At 39.9% G+C, this 24,496-nt stretch overlaps 1 protein-coding gene across 1 annotated transcript; it reads left to right on the forward strand.

Annotated features, from left to right (window-relative positions):
- Positions 1-2,114: 2,114 nt before the first annotated feature.
- Positions 2,115-3,172, forward strand: LOC138890331 (uncharacterized). Its single transcript, XM_070173708.1, has 3 exons — positions 2,115-2,642; positions 2,759-2,987; positions 3,039-3,172. The coding sequence occupies exons 1-3, from the start codon at positions 2,115-2,117 to the stop codon at positions 3,170-3,172; spliced, it is 891 nt and encodes a 296-aa protein (XP_070029809.1).
- Positions 3,173-24,496: the final 21,324 nt, after the last annotated feature.

Below are 24,496 nucleotides of genomic sequence, written 5' to 3' on the forward strand. Positions count from 1 at the left end.
GTGAATACAAATTGCTAGTCTCAATCTTTATTTGTTCAACTTTGTGTATGTTGTAGTTAATTGACAGGATCCTCAATTAGCTGTGCCTATTTAGTGTGCATAACTCGGGAGAGAGTGCATATTTAGGTTATTGTTGAACAACACCACTCCCAAAGTATAAGAGGGATCTATAACTGCGGGTTTAAAGGCGGGATTAGGGATAACGAAGCCTTGAGTGCAATCTAAAGTGAACCGTGTTAATTAGAGCTAGCTAGTGTATCTCGGGAGAGTGCATTGAGTATATTACTGTGATTACTCGGGAGAGATTTACGGTAAGATGAGCGTTCTTGGTTGATAGAGAGTTGTTGGTCAATTTGTATAAAGCATAAACAGAAGTGATTCCATCAATATGGGAAGTCATTACCTTAGCGTTTTCTTATTATGGTTTACAACCTTAGCATCCTTAGTTTACAGCTGTTTATTTACTTGCAATTTTAGTTATTGAAGACACCATCAACTATGATTCAAACGTTTGGGGAAATTGGTTCTCAAGAGTTTAGTAGGTCTAAAGATAGTGATTGATAGGTTAATTCTCTGTGGATTCGACTCTGGGCAGAATACTCAGGTTATATTTGCAACATCCGCATTGTCTTTTTTATAAGGCATAGTTGGGCGTGATCAAATTTTGGCGCCATTTCCGGGGAACTAACGGAATTATCAATTACCATTGATAGAAATACAAAAATTCTTAGTGTAGTCAGTTTTCTCTACACCAAAGTTTTTATTGAAATTTTTTGACGGTTGTTGACGTGGTTGCACAGGTGTATGCCTAGAAACTCTACGAGAACTGGAGAACTACTTGAAGGACTCTCAGACCCCGAGAAAACATTCCGGATATCGAACCGTGCCAACAAAAGACTTCAACAACCTCATCAAACATACAAACTCGAAATTGACATGGGTGACGTAGACAACGTCAATGGAAATGTCAGAGATATGGCACCTCCTGTGCCTGAGGCTGCACTATATGACTGGGCACAATCTACAGTTGATAATCTGGCCACTTCCATTGTTGTGCCCGCGATACAAGCTGAATCGTTCCAGATCACGAACAACATGCTGCACTTGCTGCAAAACAAGTGACTATTTTCTGGGACACCAGCCGAAGATCCTCAGCAGCACTTGAAGAACTTCCTGTCGATTTGCAAAACTCAAAGGCAACCCAATGTAACTTCGGAAGCGATCAGGCTGTTATTATTTCCATTCTCGGTGACAGGAGCTGCTCAGGTCTGGCTAAACTCACTCCCCATAAACTTTATATAAACTTGGGATGAGTTAGTCAAGCAATTTCACATCAAGTTCCACCCGCCCAACAAAACAGCTCAACAAATTGATGAGATCGTGAGCTTTAAACAGAAACCAATGGAGACACTGCATGAGACATGGAGCCGGTTTAAAGGAATGTTGGTTATATGTCCACACCATGGTATTCCAGATCAGATGTTGGGACAACGATTTTACATGGGACTATCAGATAGCATGAAGAACATTGTAGAAGCCTCAGCTGGTGGGGATTTTTGAGCAAAACTTGGAGTGAAGGTCAGAGTCTGCTTGACAAAATGGCTCAGAGGTGGACGACGAGGAATGCACCTATCACTCCAGAGGTACACTCAGTGCCTTTTGACCCATCAAATTCCATGGCTGAAAATGTGGCGACCCTTTTGACACAGATGAGCATACTCACCAAAAAGGTGGAGGAATCAGGGCAGAAATAGCAAGTGCACATTGTAGATACTACCAATGAGGGCTTGTGCACATCGTGCATTAGTCAGCCAGTTGGTAATCCTTGTAATGCAGAACATGATCATCATCATCAGCACCCTGAAGACATGAACTATGTGTCAAACTATGAAGTCCAGAGACAAGGCAATCAGAACTGGGATCAGCAAACTCAGCAGCCATACAGACCACCTCAGCCACAGTACAATGCTGGAAACATGGGAGGTATGAGACCTCCCAACAATATGACACCTTATCCAAGGCCACAGGGGTACAACAATCAGTAGCAAGGGTATCCCCCACCCCAGCAACAACATGGTGGAAGGCAAGAAGATGGGTTCACGAGACTTGAAGCAATGATGCAACAGGTTATTGGGTCCAATGCAAAAATAAATGAAAAAGTAGATGCACATGATGCAACAATCAAAAATATTGAAGTGCAATTGGGCCAAATTTCAATGTCTCTGAACAATCATCCTCAGGGGACATTACCTGCAGACACCCAGATTAATCCAAAAGATCAGGGCCCAAAGCAGCTGATGGCGGTGAGTCTCCGTAATGGCAGGGATCTAGATACAGAACAAGAGAGAGCTCGAGAAAATATACAAGCTGAGACATTCTTTCCAGTGCCCATTGAGCTGGATGAGTCTACGATACTGACAAAAGTGACAGTCCAGCCTGCTCAGGAAGAAAAGAACATTCAACAGGAGACCGAGAAAGTAGCTGATCCAGTTGAAGAGCCAGTAGTTGAAATAGAATATGATAAAGAGAAGTCCCAAGTGATTGAGAAGAAGAGACCTCCTGCAACCTTTCCACAGAGGCTGGCCAAGCATCAAAAAGAGGAGCAGTATAAAAAGTTCTTTGAAATGCTCAAACAAATCCAGGTAAATATTCTACTGATAAAGCTTTAAAGGAGATGTTTGGGTACGCAAAAATGATGAAGGACTTGATGTCCCGGAAATTTGATTTTCAAAACTTGGCTACGGTTACACTTACTCAGACCTGTAGTGCAATGGTGACGAGACCTATTGCTGAAAAGCTGTCTGATCCAGGTAGCTTTACAATTCCATGCATTATTGAGAATTTCGCCTTTGCTAAGGTGCTCTGTGATTTAGGGGCCAGCATTAATCTTATGCCCCTGGCTATCTATAAGAGGTTGGGCATTGGGAGAGCTAGACCCACCTCCATGTTGCTGCAGCTGGCCGACAGGACTGTGAAGCGTCCATTCGGTATCCTTGATGATGTGCTTATTTAGGTGGGAAAATTTGTGTTTCCTGCAGATTTTGTGATCTTGGATTGCAAAGTGGATGAAGATATTCCTATAATCTTAGGAAGACCATTCTTGGCCACGGGGAGAGCTCCGATTGACTGTGAGACTGGGGAGCTCAAAATGAGACTCAATATGAGGAAATAATGTTCAATGTGCAAAAGTCTATGAGGCGACCAAGCGAGTTCGCCAATTGCTCTCTTATTGATGTCGTGGATGTAATTGTAGAATCTGATGATGAGGTATTGACAATTGAGGACCCCTTTGCTGCATGTTTGATGAACTTAGATGAAGTGAATGGTGAGGATTTGGCGGAATGGGTGTTGGCATTGGAAGGTAGAGGGTTCTGGGAGAGAAATCTAGAGTTTGAGCCCTTGCACTTAGAAAAGAGAGAAACTCCTCCAGCTAAGCCATCCATTGAAGAACCACTAAAGATGGAGTTAAGTCATTGCTAGCCCACCTCAGGTATGAATTTCTGGGACCTGACTCCATATTACATGTTATTATCTCATCTAGTTTGTTAGATGTGCAGGTTCAAAAACTTTTATAGGTACTAAAGGAGTGCAAAACTGCCATATGGTGGACCATGGCAGACATCAAGGGGATCAACCCCGCCTATTGCATGCACAAGATTCTGCTGAAAGAGGGGCACAAACCTTCCAGGGAACATCAGAGGAGGCTAAACCCCAACATGAAGGAAGTGGTGAAGAAGGAGGTGATAAAGTAGTTGGATGCGGGAATTATTTTCCCAATCTCTGACAGCAGCTGGGTGAGCCCAGTGCAATGTGTTCCTAAAAAGGGTGGCATGACGGTTGTGACAAATGACAACAATGAATTGATCTCAACAAGAACCGTCACAGGCTGGAGAATTTGTATGGACTATCGAAAGTTGAATCTAGCCACCCGGAAAGACCACTTCCCACTTCCCTTCATTGATCAGATGTTGGACAGATTGGTAGGGAGGTCACACTTCTATTTTCTGGATGGGTACTCAGGGTACAATCAGATCTCCATTGCACCGGAGGACAGAGAGAAGACCTCCTTCACATGCCCGTATGGCATTTATGCCTTTAGACGATGCCCTTTGGCCTATGCAACGCACCTGCCACATTCCAACGGTGCATGATGGCCATATTCACTGACATGGTTGAAGACATAATGGAGGTGTTCATGGATGACTTCTCAGTGGTAGGGAATTCATTTGATGAGTGCCTGATAAATCTGATGCGTGTGCTGAAATGGTGCATCGAGACTAACTTGGTTCTGAACTGGGAGAAGTGCCATTTCATGGTACAAGAAGGCATAGTCTTGGGGCACCGGGTGTCAAGCAAGGGAATAGAGGTGGATCGCGCGAAAGTTGATGTAATAGCAAAGCTGCCTCCACCAACTTCAGTCAAAACCATCAGAAGCTTCCTTGGACATGCCGGTTTTTACCAGAGGTTCATAAAAGACTTCTCCAAAATCGCCAACCCCCTTTGTAAGTTGCTAGAAAAAGATCACCCGTTTTTGTTTTCTAATGATTGCAGGGTAGCATTTGAGGAGTTGAAAAAGAGACTGGTCACAACACCCATCATTGTTGCCCATAATTGGGAGCAACCGTTCGAACTAATGTGTGATGCCAGTGACTATGCAGTGGGAGTAGTGCTGGTCCAGCGGAAAGACAAACTGATGCACCCAATCTATTATGCTAGTAGAACGCTGAGTGGAGCCCAGTTGAACTACACTGTGACTGAAAAGGAGATGTTGGCTGTAGTGTTCGCGTTTGACAAGTTCCAATCCTACCTGATAGGGTCCAAGGAAATTGTATATACTGACCATGCAGCTCTCAGGTACTTAATAGAAAAGAAAGAATATAAGCCACGCCTGATTCATTGGGTGTTGCTATTGCAAGAGTTCGATCTTGAGATTCGTGACCGTAAGGGCACGGAGAATCAAGTCGCTGATCATCTACCATGACTTGAGGGAGCTGAAAATGTAGTTGAGGTTAAGGAAATACTGGAAACTTTTCCAGACGAGCAACTGCTCACCACCACTCATCAGGAAGGGCCTTGGTATGCAGAATTTGCTAATTACCTGGCCAGTGGTATAGTTCCTCACAACCTTTCATCGGTCCAAAGGAAAAGATTTTTTTCGTGAAAGCCGCCAGTATTACTGGGATGAACCTTATCTGTTTAGAATATGCCTTGATAATATGATCCGGAGATGCGTCCCCGAGATAGAGAAATTTTCTGTTTTGCAGGCTTGTCACGCATCGGCGTATGGTGGACACTTTGGAGGGGTTAGGACAGCAGCAAAGGTGCTAGAGGCTGGATTCTTCTGGCCGACAGTGTTTAAAGATGCGCACCTATGGGTGAAGGGCTGCAATGAATGTCAACAGATCGGGAACATTTCCCGACGTCACGAGATGCCCATGAACCCAATTCAAGAGGTGGAAGTGTTTGACGTCTGGGGGATTGACTTCATGGGTCCCTTCGTCAGCTCCTATGGCAATAAGTACATTATTGTTGTTGTAGACTATGTGCCCAAATGGGTGGAAGCTGCGGCGTTACCCACCAATGATGCAAAAGTGGTGGTGGGATTTCTAAAGAAGAACATATTCACCCACTTTGGGACACCACGAGCAATTATCAGTGATGGAGGCACTCATTTCTGCAACAGGGCCTTTGAAAAGTTGCTTGCTAAGTACGATGTGCGCCACAAGGTGGCTACTCCTTACCACCCGCAAACTAGTGGACAGGTTGAAGTGTCCAACAGAGAAATCAAGAGTGTGTTAACCAAAACTGTGAATGCCATAAGAACTGATTGGGCGAGGAAGCTAGATGATGCACTCTAGGCTTACAGAACTGCCTTCAAAACTCCAATTGGTATGTCACCATACAAGTTGGTGCTTGGAAAGGCCTGCCACCTGCTAGTGGAACTTGAACATAAAACGTGGTGGGCATTGAAACAGCTGAACTTAGACATGGAAGCTGCGGGCACGTCAAGAGTCACTGAATTGCATGAGCTCGAGGAGTTCAGATATCTTGCTTTTGAGAGCACAAAATTATACAAGGAGAGAATGAAGAGGCTGCACGACCAGAATATTATTGAGAGAAATTTCAAACCCGGGGACATGGTATTGCTATACAACTCAAGACTACGTCTGTTCCCAGGTAAACTTAAGTCACGATGGTCTGGACCATTTCGAGTAGTTGAAGTTTTCCCTTCAGGAGCTATTGAGATTGCCACAGAGAATGACTCTCGTACATTCAGAGTCAATGGTCAGAGATTAAAGCCATATGTGGGCATGAGCGAGAAAAAGGAAGTGTCTGAGCTGCACCTAACTGACCCACCGAGGTCGAGCGAGCCTTAAATGCGCTCATTCTGCGTCGTGCCGCGATGTTAAATCAGGCGCTGCGTGGGAGGCGACCCATAAAATTGTTGTAAGTGTAACACATTATATAAAAAAAATAAAAAAAATAAATATAAAATCAGACAACTGCCCAGACCACGGTTCCACCGCTACCGCGGTCAAACCGCAGTCAGAGACCCCCTCTGAACTTCGTTCACCGCGTTTCCTCCGTGACCGTGGTCAAACCGCGGTGGGAACCCCTCTCTGAACTTCGTCTACTGCGGTTCAACCGCGACCGCGGCAGAACCGCGGCAGACCCTGTCGGGCCCAAGTATGCAGAATCTTTTTTTTTTAATTCCCCCCCTTTTTCTAATTCTCCTAAATCTTCACCCACCCCTAAACAATTATTCCCACTCCCTATTCAGAAACAAAACAACCCCCCCTAAAAATAAAACCCAACTCTTCTCTTCTCTTTCCCTCCCTCACTCCAAAAAAAAACAGCCATTGTTATCTTCTCCACACCTCCCCTTACCACCACCCACCCCTTCCAACCTTCATCAAGTAAGTGTTCTCTTCTTTTTGATTCTATTTCCTCTTCTAATTAGTGTTATCTAGTCTAAACTAGTTTAGTTAAACCCTAGGTAGGAATAATGTAGATTTTCTTTCAATTTTTGCTTCTTCTCTGATTTTATTGTTGTATTTGCTTCTTATGGATTTGTTTGGTGCTAAAATGGTTGGGTTTTTCTTATACTTCGATTGTGGGGGTTGTTTAGATGATTTGGAGGCCTAGAAATAATTTTTGCGGTGTAGTTTGGTGGAGGGCCTTTTTTGGCCGAATATTTGGGGCTTGTGGTGCTATTTTGAGGCATTTTGTGTCTATCCTAGGTTGTGGTGGTGTTGTATTTGGTGAATGGTGGTGTTATATTTAACGTGAATCACTTGAGGGAGTAAGTGTGGGGTGTTGTATGCCAGGATTTGTAAGAAAGTTGTGGGGCCATTGTGGAGGTTGTAACCTGGAACACCTCATTAGTTGGGGGTTTGGCATAGTGTATGAATGGAATAAATGGGGGTTATTATTTAATGCCATCGGGTGGTGAAGTCTGAGTAACCATCCGGCTGGCCCATGTAGGATATCTTTTATGGTTCTCTTGTATTCTTTGCAGGTCATATGGCTCGTAAGAAGCAAAAGCGATCGGCAGACACGTCCCAACAGCCTACATATGATGCCTCAAGGTTCAAATCAGAATTGGCAGAGGACGACTTTCATGCCAAGGCCTCAAAGAGCTTCATCCCTGAGATTTCGATTGACAGGGCGGCCCTCCGTGCAGAAAAGGAGGAGATGTATGAGGAAATCCGGCGAAGGGAAATGGAGTTCTTATTTGATGAACCTGAAACGGTGAATAGGATGCTTGTAAGAGAGTTCTACATGAACTGCCCATCACATACGTTGCGGGAGGTTACTGTGCTGGGCAAATTGGTATATGCCTCAGTTGAAACTATTCAACAGGTGTTGCGGCTGCCCTGGTTTACTGGTGACGTCGACTATTACCAGGACATACCAAGAGTCACTTGGGATATTATGACTGATGCACTCTGCACAGGGGGCAACCAATCTGGATACATGACCATATCACCCTGAACTCCAATTCATTCACCCATTTGGCTAAGTGTTGGCTCACTGTCATTTGCAGCCGGTTCTTGCCCTCAGGCAACACGACTGACGTGAACTTCCAAAGAGCCCTCTTGACGTGGTGCTTCGTCACAAAGAAAGATTTTGATGCGGCAAGACTTATTGGTGATGAAATGATCATACGGTCCCCACTGAGGTCAAAGGGATTCTACTTCCTCTCCCTGGTGACTACATTGTGCCTGCTGAAGAATGTCCCCACCCATCCTACTGATGGGGAGTTGCCCCCTAAAGCAGCTTTCAGAGCTTCGGGCATCAAAGTGGGTAGAAGTACCCGGTTCCCATGGCACCATCCAGGAGATCCTATGACAGTGTCGGACCCTCTCGGCACCCCCATGCTGGGGTAGGCTTATCCAGATCACAGTCCACCCAGCCTATGTTGCGTACTATGGAGGACGAGGTCGCAGATCTTCGTACCTCGGTGGAGGGTCTACACACGCGTATGGATGTCATGTCTCAGCGGCAAGCCAGGTCTAAGAGCCGGTTCATGTCCTAGTTCTGTGCTTTGGGGAGAGCTTGCATGTGGACCCCAGCACCGTCTCCGACTCTGATTGAGGCTCAGGGAAGTCTTCTTACCCTTCTGCTCGTTATTTTTGATATGACATGGGGATATGCAATAATTTTTAAGTGTGGGGTGGGAGACTTGCTCGGGTAATGTATTGTAGTGTATATAGACATGGTGTATGTTGTAATATTTGATTGGTGTTATTGTGTATAATTGACTGTACTCACAATAGAAGTAACTGACTTGGCCCAACGACGGACATTTGTCGACGGGTCTCTTGAGGGTCAAAGTCGGATTTAAAAAAAAATAAAAAATTGTAGAGGACTCTTCCTGAGGACGGACCACTTGGACAGTACTCTCGAGGGAAGTAGTCCATGTGGTTTCTTTATTTTATTTTATTTTTCTTTTTTTTAGGTAGTGTAGTAATTTTTCCTTGGTTTTTCTTTTGACCACGGTTCTTTTCCAAGGGCTTTTCTTGAACCGGGTTAGGTAGATTTTTCGTTTGTAGTTTTAGGACCAAAATGGGTGAAGGCTAGAATGCAACCCTTGATGTACACACCTGAGAATAACAAAAATGAACATGAGGGTGAGACGTCTAGGCTCGTTTGTAGACTCGTAAATCTATGCCTTAATTTTGAACATCCTGTCTTGCTTGAACGCTCGTATGAGTGTGTTGATAAACTGATTCGGAATGAATTACATGCCAAGTGTGTGTGAGATATTACTTGTATTCTGTGCTTGCATGTGATACCTAGAACTTGCCCTGTGTGTTTGCAAAGCGAAATAGAAGCTGTTTGGTTTTAGAGATGATTGAGGCATTTCTTTGTGTAGCCTGTATATTTGTGAATCCACTTGTATATATTGCCATAGTTAACCCCTTTGAGCCTGAAGCCTGTTCTTTGATAACACTATAATGACCTATATCCCTGTGTTTGAATAGTTTGACTGTTTGAACCTGTACCTCCTAGAAGCACTTGAATTACTAAAGAACATACAAAAGTCAAAGTGTGGGGTGGTAAGGAAGTAGGAAAAAGGGGAATCAGGAAAGAAATACTTGAATGGTGCAATAGATTTGTAAGAGAGATAAAATATATATATAAAAAAAAAACAGTTGCACCTAAAGAAAAGTGGGGGTCCCTATGAACTAAAATGTGGAAGAACGAGTGGGCTGAGCATGGAAATTGAAATAAAAGGAAGTGTGTAGTAAAAGTGCTTAGGGAGGTTAGTCACTATATCCAAATATATCATATCCGTTCCTTAGCCTACATTACAACCAAATAAAGACCTCTTGATCTTTGACTGAATAGCTCGATTAGTAGAGTACTACACTAAGGGCAAGCTTATGGTGTGTCTATGTGGCATGTGAATGTTCTTTGCTGAGAATGAGTGAATTCTTCCTATCTTTGGTTCCTTGTTGCTTGAATTTTATGTGTGTGGAACTTCTCTCAGAATTATGATGTGAGGGCATGTGACTCAGGAAGAAAAAATGAGTTTTCACCTCTATTAGAGTAACTAGAGTGAGCATGAGTGTTTCATGGTGTTAGAGTCTTCATCTGAGGCGTGACTGTTGCACTGCTTAGGTTGTTCCTTCGTAAAGTGGGTAATGCATCGAGCGATTAGGCCTAGAAGTGTGGTTTAACTTACTCGAGGACGAGCAAAGGTTTAAGTGTGGGGTGTTGATAATAGGTGAATTTAACTATAATTAGGCCCTAAATAACCATCTTCTTGTATAGTTTGGATGATAAAAGTGACAACAAAATGCTCTTAGTAGTGTTTTTCATGCTTTGCAGGTTTTATATGACCAGAGAAGGCTATGGAGTACTTTTGGGATCAAATATGGAGAAAAAGAGGCCGATCGTAAAAATTCCGTCAAGTAAACCACACGAAACAGCTCAAGTCAGAACTGAAAGAGGACTGCCGCGGTAGAATATGGCTGCAGACAAAGTGAGAATCAGAGAGCATGTTTGGCCGCGGTTTGACCGCGTCTGCGGCAAAACCGCAGCGGAGGCAGAGAACTTCAGGGACTAAAGTGCAAAACGGGATTTTTAGCACAAAACCTTATTTTAAACACTAAACTCCGCCCAAGAGAAGCATGTATTGTTTTAGAGAGTATTTTGGCAAGAAGAACAAGTGTGAGAGATCACCCAAAACATCTTGGTTTCTTCTTCTCTTTATTTTTCTTGCAAGTTTTATGATGAATATTGTTTTAGTTTATTTACCCATAGTTATGAGTAGCTAAATCCTTTGTCTAAGGTTTTGATGGAACCTATTGGGGGATGAACTTCTTGTTTATGTGAATACAAATTGCTAGTCTCAATCTTTATTTGTTCAACTTTGTGTATGTTGTAGTTATTGACAAGATCCTCAATTAGCTGTGCCTATTTAGTGTGCATAACTCGGGAGAGAGTGCATATTTAGGTTATTGTTGAACAACACCACTCCCAAAGTATAAGAGGGATCTATAACTGTGGGTTTAAAGGCGGGATTAGGGATAACGAAGCCTTGAGTGCAATCTAAAGTGAACCGTGTTAATTAGAGCTAGCTAGTGTATCTCGGGAGAGTGCATTGAGTATATTACTGTGATTACTCGGGAGAGATTTACGGTAAGATGAGCGTTCATGGTTGATAGAGAGGTGTTGGTCAATTTGTATGAAGCATAAACATAAGTGATTCCATCAATAGGGGAAGTCATTACCTTAGCGTTTTCTCATTATTGTTTACAACCTTAGCATCCTTAGATTACAGCTGTTTATTTACTTGCAATTTTAGTTATTGAAGACACCATCAACTTTGATTCAAACGTTTGGGGAAATTGGTTCTCAAGAGTTTAGTAGGTCTAAAGATAGTGATTGATAGGTTAATTCTCTGTGGATTCGACTCTGGGCAGAATACTCAGGTTATATTTGCAACGTCCGCATTGTCCTTTTTATAAGACATAGTTGGTCGTGATCATGTATACAAAAGGTTATGACCATTTTACCATACCTGAGTCAGATGCGTGGCCGGAGCACGACCGCGCATATTTGAAAGTATTCTGCCTTGTGAGCGCAGCCTGAGCACGGTCGCGCACGTACCAGACCTCTAAATACCACTAAGGACGGGAAAAGAGAGGAGCTAAGTCATTTTTCAAGACTAGGGCATCCTCTCCATCCCCAATCCGGCCAAGGCATCCAATTACACACCCAAGGTGAGTTTTTAAGTGTGTTTTTATGGTAATTTCACTTCTCAATCACTAGTTACAACATCGTTTTGATTGGATTTCATAAGATTTCTTCAAAATCTCAAGAACACCCCAAAAGTTGTCTTTTAAGATTTGGTCTACAAGAGGTAATATTTTACCCTTAGACTTACATATATGGAGTTATTATGGAATTATGAGTATGAATCAAGTATTGAAACTCATGGTATGGTGATTGGAAGCCATAAATTCTCAATTTAAATGAATACCCATTGTAGAGATTGAAAATTTATTATTTGATGGAATATTTGTTGGTTGGATGTGAATGGTTGATCACACATGTCATGTTAGGAGTATAAATTTGTTAAAGAATAATGGTGGGATGAATTATTGGTAAGTTGTGGTGGTTGGATGAACTAATTCTATGGTAAAGAGATGTAGTCAAATGTGCACACATAGTGTTTGATGAAATGCTTCAATGAGGTGAACCCACAAATATCTTCCTAATTATGGTTCACTTTTGTTATGTTTCTAAATAGATTGAAGTTGCTAGAATTTTCGAAATTTAGTAGTAAGGTAAGGAAATCTCAAGAAAGATTGGAGTCATCCGGAGGTCAATTCATATGAGAATATATTTTGGAATATCGATCTAACTCCGTTAAGGTTTGTCTAACCTTGTGTGGGGGACTTCCCCTTAGGATTTGAGTCTTCTATATTGATTGTAGTTCGTGTACGCGAGGTGACGAGTGCGTACTCGGACTTATTTGTAGGAAATTGGCCTTTTATGGTTCTTAGGTCTTTACATTCATTGTGTATGAATGTATTCTTGATATGAATGAGTTCATATTTACTAGTTTCACCTCTACATGCTTAACTGGAACTAATTGCTCCATGATTCACTCTTATTGCCTAATTGACTCCTATTTGACTTAACTGAAGAGTTTTGCCTTCCTATTGTCATGTTATATTTTTATAATTGCTTGTCTTATTTGGGCATTATTATTATTCTTCCTGAAATTGTTTTAGTCTTACGTAAAGCTAAGATCATCTACCCTTAATTGAATTGTCGAATATCCTCGTAATTGTCCAACCTTAAGGGAGTTTAGATAATCTATATCCTGGTTGACTTGTCTTTATTTTGGGACTGCAGACGTATTTCGGGAGATCCCTATGATGACCCAAAAGGTCATCACTTGTTTTAAAAGTAAATTCTGCATTTTGAGGCCTTAAAAACCTCTTTCGGCATTACCTCGATTTGTGTGCACAATCCGGGCGCGTAGCCGAAAAGTCATTTTGTGAAAATCTGTGAAAATGATGAATTTTGACTTTAAAATGGATTTAAGTTGACTTCGGTCAATAATTTGAGTAAACGGACCCGGACCCATAATTTGACGGTCCCGGAGGGTCCGTAGGAAAATATGGGACTTGGGCGTATGCCCGGAATCGAATTTCGAGGTCCCAAGCCCGAGAAATGAATTTTTAAACAAAATTATTTTCTGAAATTATTTATGAGTTTTGGTAATGAAATGTGTTTCACACTTGATTGTATCGGGCCCGTATTTTGGTTCCGGCGCCCGTATAGGTCTTATATGTGATTTAAGATAAGTCTGTGAAATTTAGTAAGAAAGGGACCTAAAATGACGTGAATTAGATCGTTTTTGAGAAAATTAAAAATTTTGAAGTTAAGAAATTTCATGATTTTGTTGCTAAATTCATAGTTGTTGATGTTATTTTAGTGATTTGAATGCACGAGCGAGTCTGTATGATATTTTTAGGTTGGTGTGTATATTTGGTTTGGAGATCCGAGGGCTCAGGTGATTTTGGATAGGCCACGGGGTGGATTTTGGACTTGGAGAATTGCAGGTTTTCAGTTGTTTCAGTGCAGGCCTGCAGGATTCCGGAATTTTTATAGTAACTTCATTTATTCCCTTGTCATATTGTTTGTGATTGTTGTTTGGGTGAGGAAGAGTGTTAAAGCACAAAGGGTGATGCCGTGTATTATTTTGGTGAGAGAGTGTTAAAGCACGAAGGGTGATGCCGTGTATGATTTGTGAGGAAAAAGTGTAAAGCATGAAGGGTGATGTCGTGCCGCACGATGTACCATTCCGTGCCGATTATATTTATTATATGGTGAGGACGAGAGTAAAAGCACGAAGGGTGATACCATGCACATTTTCATTACTTGATTGCTTTGGTGAGGACGAGAGTAAAAACACGACGGGTGGTGCCGTGCACTCATTGATTTCTGATTCTTTGTTGATATTTGAGATATGTTGTTTCATTCAATTACCTGTTGTCTTTCTATTCTACATTGATAGTTCCCCCATAGCATGTTACCCCTCCCATACTTGACGGTATATTACTGTTCTTCTTTTCTGCTATATATAGTTGAATTGTACATATTTATTTAGTAGTCTGGTCCTAGCCTCGTCATTACTTCGCCGAGGTTAGGCTGGCCACTTACTAGCACATGGGGTTGGTTGTGGTAATACTGCACTCTGCACTGTGTGCAGATCCCGGAGCGGCAGCATTTGATTCGTAGATTGGTGGCTGCCTTCAATCCACGCGGAGATCCAAGGTAGACCTGCAGACGTCCCCAGGCCCTAGCATCTCCCTCTATCCCTTTACTCCTATTTCATTTAGTTGGTTCAGAAACAATGTATCTTTATCTTTCAGACTTTGTATGTAGTATTCTTAGATCGCCTGTGAAGCTATGACTCCAGTTCTGGGTATTCTCGTTAAACAGTTGTATTGGTTATACTCAGTAATGTTATTATTTTTCTTCTGCTTATTGTAATTTCTGTTGTCTACACGTTATTTCTTTATAATTGTTATGGATATAAAATTGGTAAAAAGGTAATTTGTTCAAACAGTCGGCTTGCCTAGCTCACATTAGTAGGCGCAATCACGACTCCCGAGGGTGGAAAATTCGGGTCGTGACAATCCCCCTATACTGTATAATGAATTCGGGGCTACGGGATGGGACCCGGTAGATTCCACTGTTGATATATCTGTGTTCGGAGCTATTAATATTCTATACTTAGGTGTCACAGGGTGACCTATACTCGAAGGATATTTACTTAAAAAGTTGTATTAGAAAGCATTCATCTTGAAGAAGTTATATTTGAAAGACATTTATTTATAGAGTATATTTGAAAAGTAACTATCTTGAAAGAATTATGTTTGAAGAATCTTTAGTTGAAAAGTTTATATTCAAAATAAGTATATTTTTTTTAAGAATTTTTCCTAATTGGAAAGTATTATATTTTAAAGATTTCAATATAGAAATTTACGGGTGAAAGTTTATACTTGAAGGATTTGAGTAAAATATTGGGGTTGTTGGCTAAGGCCTGACGTGGAGATTATTGCAGTGCTGAGTTACTAATTGCCCTTACTGTATTGTGATTTTCGGATTTGAGTTGTGTTTCCGTCCATCCTTCTGTGTCGTTATTATAATGTTCTGTTGCTACTTGTTATTTTCATTCCTTATTGTAATTACTATACTGTTAGCCATACTGCATAGTCTTTATGTGTAGACATCATATTCTGTTGTCTTTATACTCACACTTATTCAATTTATTAGACCAGTAGGTATCATGACTATTCCTCGTCACTACTTCACTGAGGTTAGTTTTGATACTTACTGGACACCGTTGTCGTGTGCTCATACTACACTTCTGTATATTTTTTTTATTGTGCAGATACAGGTATCGACTGTTAGTTGTTGTGCGGATTCTTGCCGAAGAGACTCAAGATAGCTCTGCTGCTGCATTCGTAGGTTTCAGAGTCACCTTCCTATTTTATATTCACATTGTTGTACATATTTCCATACGATTGTGTTTAGAAGTTGTAGTGAAACTCTGTAGAGCTTATGACTTGTTCTACCGGGTTTTGGAAATTATAAATTGTGTAGAGATTTCTTCTTCAAGACTGTTAAATTTCATTTACTATTGTGGTATTTCAGTATGAGTTAGGCTTACCTAGTCCCTAAGACTAGGTATCATCACGATACCTAAACGGAGGGAAAGTTGGGTCGTGACAAGTTGGTATCAGAGCCCTAGGTTCATAGGTGCTACAAGTCATAAGGAGTTTAGTAGAGTCTTTCGGATTGGTACGGAGACGTCTGTACATTTCTTCGAGAGGCTACAGAACTGTTAGGAAATTTCTAATTCTTTCATTCCTTATCGTGCAATATTAATTCAGCTTGAAGCGTATATCTCATGTTATTTTGCATCCACTCGTGTATGAAATTGCGCACTCATTATTAACTATGCGCCAATGGTCCATGATATTACAGAGGGGTTATAAGGGAGTCAGGGTTGCTCAATCATTGTTACCACGTGTTGCCAAGATTGAAGATGCGGAAGTATTGAGAGATCATTCATTTGTGCACATGGAGGTGCAGCAGGTTCTGACATCTGGTTGATAAGTATGATCTTAAGAAGGCTTAATTAGTTGCCTAATCATCACAATCATGGCATGGTCACGAGGTGGATGTAGATCCGAAGATAGGTGGTGGTATTAGAGATTATATGGTTTGTATGGGATTTCTATGCAGGGAAAAGTACGTACTAACAACCAAGATACTGGAGGAAGTAAGTTTAACTGTCACGAGGACGACATACGCCACATAAATGGCTTGAGGTGTCTTATGACCGGTGTCGTACGGGCGATAAAAGTTAATATTATGGATCATCAAAGTGTGTCCTATGGCTTCGCACCAAGTGAGAGGAGTCCACTATCAACGATCAAATTGTGGGATAATGTGTTATATCAGTTTTGGTCTAAGATGCATATATGTGATATTGAAACGTTCTCCAGAACTTGTATATGATTAAGACCTGAGATTTATATGGGATGATGCTGGAACTTGCAGTATTCACGCGTCTTTAATAATTCTATATTTCAGTATCAGTGGAGTCATGGAAATAATTTCAGAATACTCGTAGTGCTTAAGTTAATCACAACACTAGCGTGGAGCAATCACCTTTTAATGCACCAGTGGCACGAGATTACTATAATGGTCATTCAAGTTACCCGACACAGACTCAGTATGAGCAGCCAAACTGTAGATGGGTTGTTATGAATGTGGTGATACTAGGAACATCATGAGAAATTGTCCCAAATTTGGGAGAAAATTATTTCATCAGAACAATCAATCCACGTACCCCATTATAGTTACTAATCTACGTGCACTATAAGTTAGGGATAGAGGACACACGGGTATATAGCGCCTAAGAGGTGGAGGCCCGACCAATTGATATAGTTGCTATGGTATAGCTGAGGTTGCTACACCAGATGGTGTCGTTACAAGTACGATCTCGAGTTATTATAAAATAACAATTTTCTTAACTTGATTCGGTTCTGAGTATCGAGGCAAGTCCTCCTAATATGCTTCACTCATGAGTGAGCTTTGTAATCCAAAAATACTTGTGATTCAAAGTTGAGGACGAGATCCTCACATTTTTATATGATGTGAAATATTTAAACCGAGCTACAAGCTGCGATGGATGTTATATAAGGACGAGGTCTTTATGGTGAAAAGTTTATGTGTTTAAATTCTCCCTTTATGAAATTAAAATTTGTACTATAGTACTTATAGGGAGTCATGCCTATGAGGCTTATTTGAAAATTCTTGTATGAATATCTCTATGCATAATTTGCCAAATTTGTATTGTAATTATTGAGTTTTAACCTACGAGGTAAGTGCCTAGGTGGCGTTAATTGTGAATCGTTAATTTAGGTAAGTAATTATGAGTTCTTCATGCTACATTGTTAGTAAAGTGAAAGATTCAAACAAGAATTTGTTAACATGAAGTTAATTGGAAATTTTGTAATTGATTATGTACAACTATTAAGACCAGAAATGTGGTTAAGGTCATACATATGATGTGTTTCATGTCCAGATATCTTATGATAATGTCGTGCTCGTAATGCAGAGATTAGCGTTATTGATATATACATTATGGTGCTTTGTTGAGTTGTGGATGTATTGTTAGGAGTTGTTTTGGTGTTAATCTGGCAGGTGGATAGTCCCAATTACAGGGGAGACTCTGCCGAAATTTCTAAAAAATTTAGGAGTTAGATAAAAAATTGGGACATTAAGATATGCGGAGAAAGAGATAAGTTACGTTATGTGTTTGAGGGAGGACTCTACTTCTCATTGAGGATGAATGACCCTAAGTGGGGGATAATGTACACTATGAAAAAATTTCAAAGTATTTAAGCACTATTAAAAAGTTGATGCGTGCGTAGGCATGAGTTGCTATAGCCAGGCGAGACTAATATCGTGTGTTGACTTGAAAATACGACTTTTTTTGGAATGTTTGGAGTTTAAGAAATTGGTCTTAAAGTTTACAAATATAGATAAGGGAAATAGCCCCAATTGTAATGGTGTTGTCGGACTTATTTCAAATGCGGTAATATGGGATCAACCGCGAGTATATATGTAATAGGAAAATCATCAATTTGGTAACCTCCGAATAATTCTTAGTAGGTTCGAGGACGAACATTTGTTTAAGAGGTGGAGAACATAACGACTCGACTTGTCATTTTAAGAATTAGCATTCCGTCCAATGGCTCAAGACCTTGAGAAGCTTCTTAATATGTATCATGACCCGCATGTGTGGTCGAGTTTGGTTTTCGTAAGATTCTGAGATAAATTTAAAGAAAAACAAAATCTTAATTTTGAAGCTCAAAAGGAAAGAGTTGACCGGAGAGTTGACTTTTGAGAAAACAACCACGAAATGAAATGTTAATGATGTCAATAGCTTTGTATGGTGATTTGGACTTGGACGTATGTCCGAATTTGGATTTGGAAGTCCATAGGACAATTCGACGCATTTTGGCGAAATAAGAAAGTTGACATGTTCTAATTATATTATTTTATATGTGGAAGAGGTCTATTACCATGATGGATACCAATTGTATATGATAGCAAGTGTACGGGACGTATTATAAGTGATATGGGGTTTAAGGAGTGTCCTAAGTCTAAGTCAAGTTGGGAAATTTCATAATAAACTAAAGTTGCAAATGAGAATGCACAAGACCTCACTTGGGACGAGCATATCTACATGTATATAGTGCGTTATATGATGCACAACCTATCAAATTAGATCTCTTTGAGTCTAGTTTCCAACGCATCAAACCGTTCATCATTTGGAGTGTATACAAAAAGTTATGAACATTTTACCGGATCTGTGTCAGATGCGCGGCCGGAGCGCGGCCGCGCATATTTGAAAGTATTCTGCCTTGTGAGCGCGGCCGTGCATGTACCAGGCCTCTAAATACCCCTAAAGACGGGAAAAGTAGAGGAGCTAAGTCATTTTGCAAGACTAGGGCATCCTCTCCATCCCTAATCCGGCCAAGGCATCCAATTACACACCTAAGGTAAGTTTTTAAGTGTGTTTTTACGGTGATTTCACTTCTCAATCACTAGTTACAACATGGTTTTGATTGGATTTCTTCAATATCTCAAGAACACCCCAAAAGTTGTCTTTCAAGATTTGGTCTACAAGAGGCAATCTTTCACCCTTAGACTTACATATATGGAGTTATTATGGAATTATGAGTATCAAGTATTGGAACTCATGGTATGGTGATTGGAAGCCATAAATTCTCAACTTAAATGAATACCCATTGTAGAGATTGAAAATTTATTATTTGATGGAATTTTTTTTGGTTAGGTGTGAGTGTTTGATCACACATGTCATGTTAGGAGTATAAATTTGTTAAAGAATAATGGTGGGATGAATTGTTGGTAAATTGTGGTGGTTGGATGAACTAATTCTATGGTAAAGAGATGTAGTCAAATGTGCACACATAGTGTTTGATGAAATGTTTCAATGAGGTGAACCCACGAATATCTTCCTAATTATGGTTCACTTTTGTTATGTTTCTAAATAGATTGGAGTTGCTAGAATTTTCGGAATATTGTAGTAAGGTAAGGAAAGCTCAAGAAAGATTGGAGTCGTCCGGAGGTCAATTCATGTGAGGATACTATTTTGGAATATCGATCAAACTTCGTTAAGGTAAGTGTCTTGCCTAATCTTGTGTGGGGGACTTCTCCTTAGGATTTGAGTCTTCTATGTTGATTGTAGTTCGTGTACGCGAGGTGACGAGTGCGTACTCGGACTTATTTGTGAGAAATCCTTTTATGGTTCTTAGGTCTTTACATTCGTTGTGTATGAACGTGTTATTGATATGACTGAGTTCTTATTTACTAGTTTCACCTCTACATGCTTAACTGGAATTAATTGCTCCATGATTCACTCTTATTGACTAATTGATTCCTATTTGACTTAACTGAAGAGTTTTTCCTCTCCTATTGTCATTTTATATTTTCATAACTGCTTGTCTTATTTGAGAATTATTATTATCCTTCCTGAAATTGTTTTAGTCTTATGTAAAGCTAAGATCATCTTCCCTTAATTGAATTGTCGAATATCCTCGTAATTGCCCAACCTTAAGGGAGTTTAGATAATCTATATCCTGGTTGACTTGCCTTTATTCGGGTTTAATTGATTCGTGGTGATTCCCTTATTATTGACTTGTATATTGTGGGATCATTGCTACATGTTTGTTTTTCCCGTTGTTGAACTGTTCCCTTTATGCCAACATTTTTTCTGTGGTTATTCCTTGTGAGCTGGTTTTACCATTTCCTTGTGATTTACAGTCCCTGAGTTGATTTACTTGTCTTACCTTGTATTATTGTCATTGTTGTTGTTATATATATTGCGGTGATGTTCGATCCTTCTGTTGTGATGGAACTGTTGATTTTGTTGGTTGCGCTGCGTATTTACTTTGGGACTATGGAACGGTATTTCGGGAGATCCCCCTGTATGTTTACTTTGGGACTGCAGATTTGGTATTCCGGGAGATCCCCCTACACATTTATGATTGTAACTACGGGAACGTACCCGGTATATTCTCCCAGTACTGGGTATTTACATCTGGGACTACGGATTGGTATTCCGGTAGATCCCCTGCGCATTATGATTTGGACTACGGGACGATATCCCGGGAGATCCTCTGCATGATTATTTTGGGACTACAGACATATTCCGAGAGACCCCCCTGTGCTGTATAATGAATTCGGCACTACCGGACGAGACCCGGTAGATTCCTCTGTTGATATATCTGCGTTCAGAGCTGTTAATATTCTGTACTTAGGTGTCATAGGGTGACCTATACTCGAAGGATATTTACTTAAAAAGTTGTATTTGAAAATCATTCATCTTGAAGAAATTATGTTTGAAAGACATTTATTTAAAGAGTATATTTGAAAAGTAACTATCTTGAAAGAATTTTGTTTGAAGAATCTTTAGTTGAAAAGTTTATATTCAAAATAAGTATATCTTTTAAGAATTTTTTCCAATTGAAAAGGATTATATTTTAAAGATTTCAATATAGAAATTTATGGGTGAAAGTTTATACTTGAAGAATTTGACTAAAATATTGGGGTTGTTGGCTAAGGCCTGACGTAGAGATTATTGCAGTGCTGAGTTACTAATTGCCCTTACTGTATTGTGATTTTCGAATTTGAGCTGTGCTTCCGTCCATCCTTCTGCGTCGTTATTATAATGTCTCGTTGCTACTTGTTGTTTTCATTCCTTATTGTAATTATTGTACTGTTAGCCATACTGCGTAGTCTTTATATGTAGACATCATATGTTGTCTTTATACTCACACTTATTCAGTTTATTAGACCAGTAGGTGTCATGACTGTTCCCCGTCACTACTCCACTGAGGTTAGTCTTGATACTTACTGGGCACCGCTGTGGTGTGCTCATACTACACTTCTGCATATTTTTTTATTGTGCATATCCAGGTATCGACCATTAATTGTTGTGCGGATTCTTGTCGAAGAGACTCAAGGTAACTCTGCTGCTGCGTTCACAGGCTTCGGAGTCACCTTCCTATTTTATATTCACACTGTTGTACTTATTTCCATACGATTGTGTTTAGAAGTTGTAGCGAAACTCTATAGAGCTTATGACTTGTATTACCGGGTTTTGGGAATTATAAATTGTGTAGAGACTTCTGCTTCAAGACTGTTAAATTTTATTTACTATTGTGGTATTTCAGTATGAGTTAGGCTTACCTAGTCCCTAAGGCTAGGTGCCATCATGATACCTAAACGGAGTAAAATTGGATCATGACATCTAGCAAATTTGATGTCATTCAAAGTTCGACAGAAAATCTGAATTCCAAAACCATGACCAATTGGCAAAAATTAGTTTTTAGCATTTTTTGGGTTTTGAATATTTTTGACTCATTCATATCATATATCATACTAAATTATGTTAATCGTTGATTTTATAACTCAAAATATTACTTATAACAGCCTCGGTTTTTGAGAAAAATAACATTATTTTCATGGAATAAATATAACAAACATGTATAATAGAATACCACGTTTGAAGTTCACTCTATTCATGCTTTATTACATTATCTAGTTAGATATAAGACGATGTCTGATACCAATTATTAGAACATACGTAGTGGAAGTAAGCATAAACCCATGTATCACAAACATGTAATCTAACAATGATTAAATTACAGAGATTAGAAATACTAACCTCTTAAAACTGTTGCATAGATCGTTCACATAGCAAGAACCCAGGACTATAGTCTTCTGCTTGGACGAAAATACTTGTGTGGACAATATTACTAATCTGAAGAATGAGTTATTATGTGAAACTAGTCTTCTATTTGTAGATCCGAAGTTAAGCCAAAAACCAGGCCATAAATCGTGTAGGATTCTGCTAGTGTAATGGAATCCTAGTCCAACTCAAACTGAAAACTTTTTTCCCAAGTAACTTTCTTTCCAAGTCTGTCAAGGTTTGTACTAAGTATAGCAGGGACCACGAAAATAAAAGGAGGCTACCAATTATAGTATTAATTTGAAATTCTAATGAATTAAATCCTACAATAATTAATCACTATTTATTCTACTAAAAAACTGTAATTGAACTCCTCAATATGAATTTCAAAATTCACCAACACTTATTTTAACTTTCCATGTTAAAATTACAAATATTAGTTAATTAAACTAAATCATTGATAAATTAATTTAATCAACTAATTAAATCCTTTATCTTTCGCTTAAATTATTTTATGTGACGGATACAAAATTCACCTGCCGAGTTTTCACATAAAAACTTATAAGATTACATAAAAGGGTATTATCAAACTCAAGGTCGAATCATGGATTCTGTCAATTAATTATTTGTAACGACCCGACCGGTCGTTTTGAGCTTTTGCATTTCTCTCTCCAGTTCTCGGGCATGACTTGACCCGTGTAATGCAATATGACTTATGTAAATCGTTGATTTTGGTTTTTAGGGTAATCGGAATAAAATTTGGAAGAAAACAGTTCTCAGTTGAAGCTTGAAATTCGAAAGGTTTGACCAAGATTTGACTTATTTGTATATGATCTCAGATTAGAATTTTTATGGTTGGGTTAGCTCCGTTAGGTGATTTGAGACTTAGGAGCGTGATCGGAATGTATTTTGGAGGTCCGTGGAAGGTTTAGACTTGAATTGGCGAAATTGAGATTTTGGCATTTTCGATTGATAGGCGAGATTCTGGTATAGGGGTCGGAATGGAATTTCGAGAGTTGTAGTAGCTTCGTTGTGTCATTTGGCATGTGTGTGCAAAAGTTCAAGTCATTTAGACGAGATTTGAAAGACTTTCTAATCGAAAGCATAATTTAAGAGTTCTTGGAGTTCTTAGGCTTGAATCCTATGTTAAATTGGTGATTTGATGTTGTTGTGAGCGTTTTGAAGTTTTGAACAAGTTTGAACGAAGTCATGAGATGTGTTGGTACAATTGGTTTGAAGTTCCGGGTAGGTTCCGAGATGTTTTAGGCCGAAAATCATAGCTGTAGCAAGTCCAGAAGGGTTGCAGGCCTCGGAACTCACCCGCGCGGTCCGCACAAAAAGAAGTGCGGCCGCGGTATATGCTGTGCGGACCGCACAAAATGGTGGGCGGCTGCGGTAGGTGCTGTGCGGACCGCACAAAATGGTGTGCGGCCGCGGTGAAGAACATTCCGCTGGTCCTACTTCGGAAGCTCATATCTTTTGATCTACAAGGAATTTTGAGATGATTCAAAAACAAAAGTTGTAGCCCCTTCGTGTCTAGTTTTCAGAAAGGTAAAGATATCGCAATTTGGATATCTGTAGCGAAGGTTGTGGCCAAAATACTAAAGCCTGTCACTGAAGAGAAAGCCTGTGCGGTCGTGATCGTTTTTGTGCGGACCGCAGTCGATTTTGTGCGGTCCGCGGAGGTGGAAATCTGTGGGGTACTCTATAAATATGAGATTTTGGGTTTTATTTGATATTTTGACCTATAGAGCTCGGATTTTGGTGATTTTTCGAAGGTTTTTCAAGAAATTCATCGGGGTAAGTGATTCTAACTCAGAATTGGCTAGAGTACATGAATCTATCATTGAATTCATCATTTAATTCATGATTTGGGATGGAATTTGAGAAGAAAATTGTGAAATCTTTTAAAAACATAAAATGATGATTTGAAAGACCAAATGGTATCAGAATCGGATAATTTTCATATGGATAGACTCTTGTGAATATAAGGATTCTAGTTTTGTGAATTTTGTCAAATTCCGAGATGTGGGCACGGGGTCGGGTTTGACCAATTTCTGGAATTTTGTTGTAATTCGATTATTTTTGCTTGGGCTTTGTTCCCTTAGCATATTGTGACGTATTCATTCTGATTTTGGATAGATTCGATGCGCGTGGAGGCCAATT

This window comes from Nicotiana sylvestris, chromosome 4, assembly GCF_000393655.2.
Source record: "Nicotiana sylvestris chromosome 4, ASM39365v2, whole genome shotgun sequence".
NCBI lineage: Eukaryota > Viridiplantae > Streptophyta > Magnoliopsida > Solanales > Solanaceae > Nicotiana > Nicotiana sylvestris.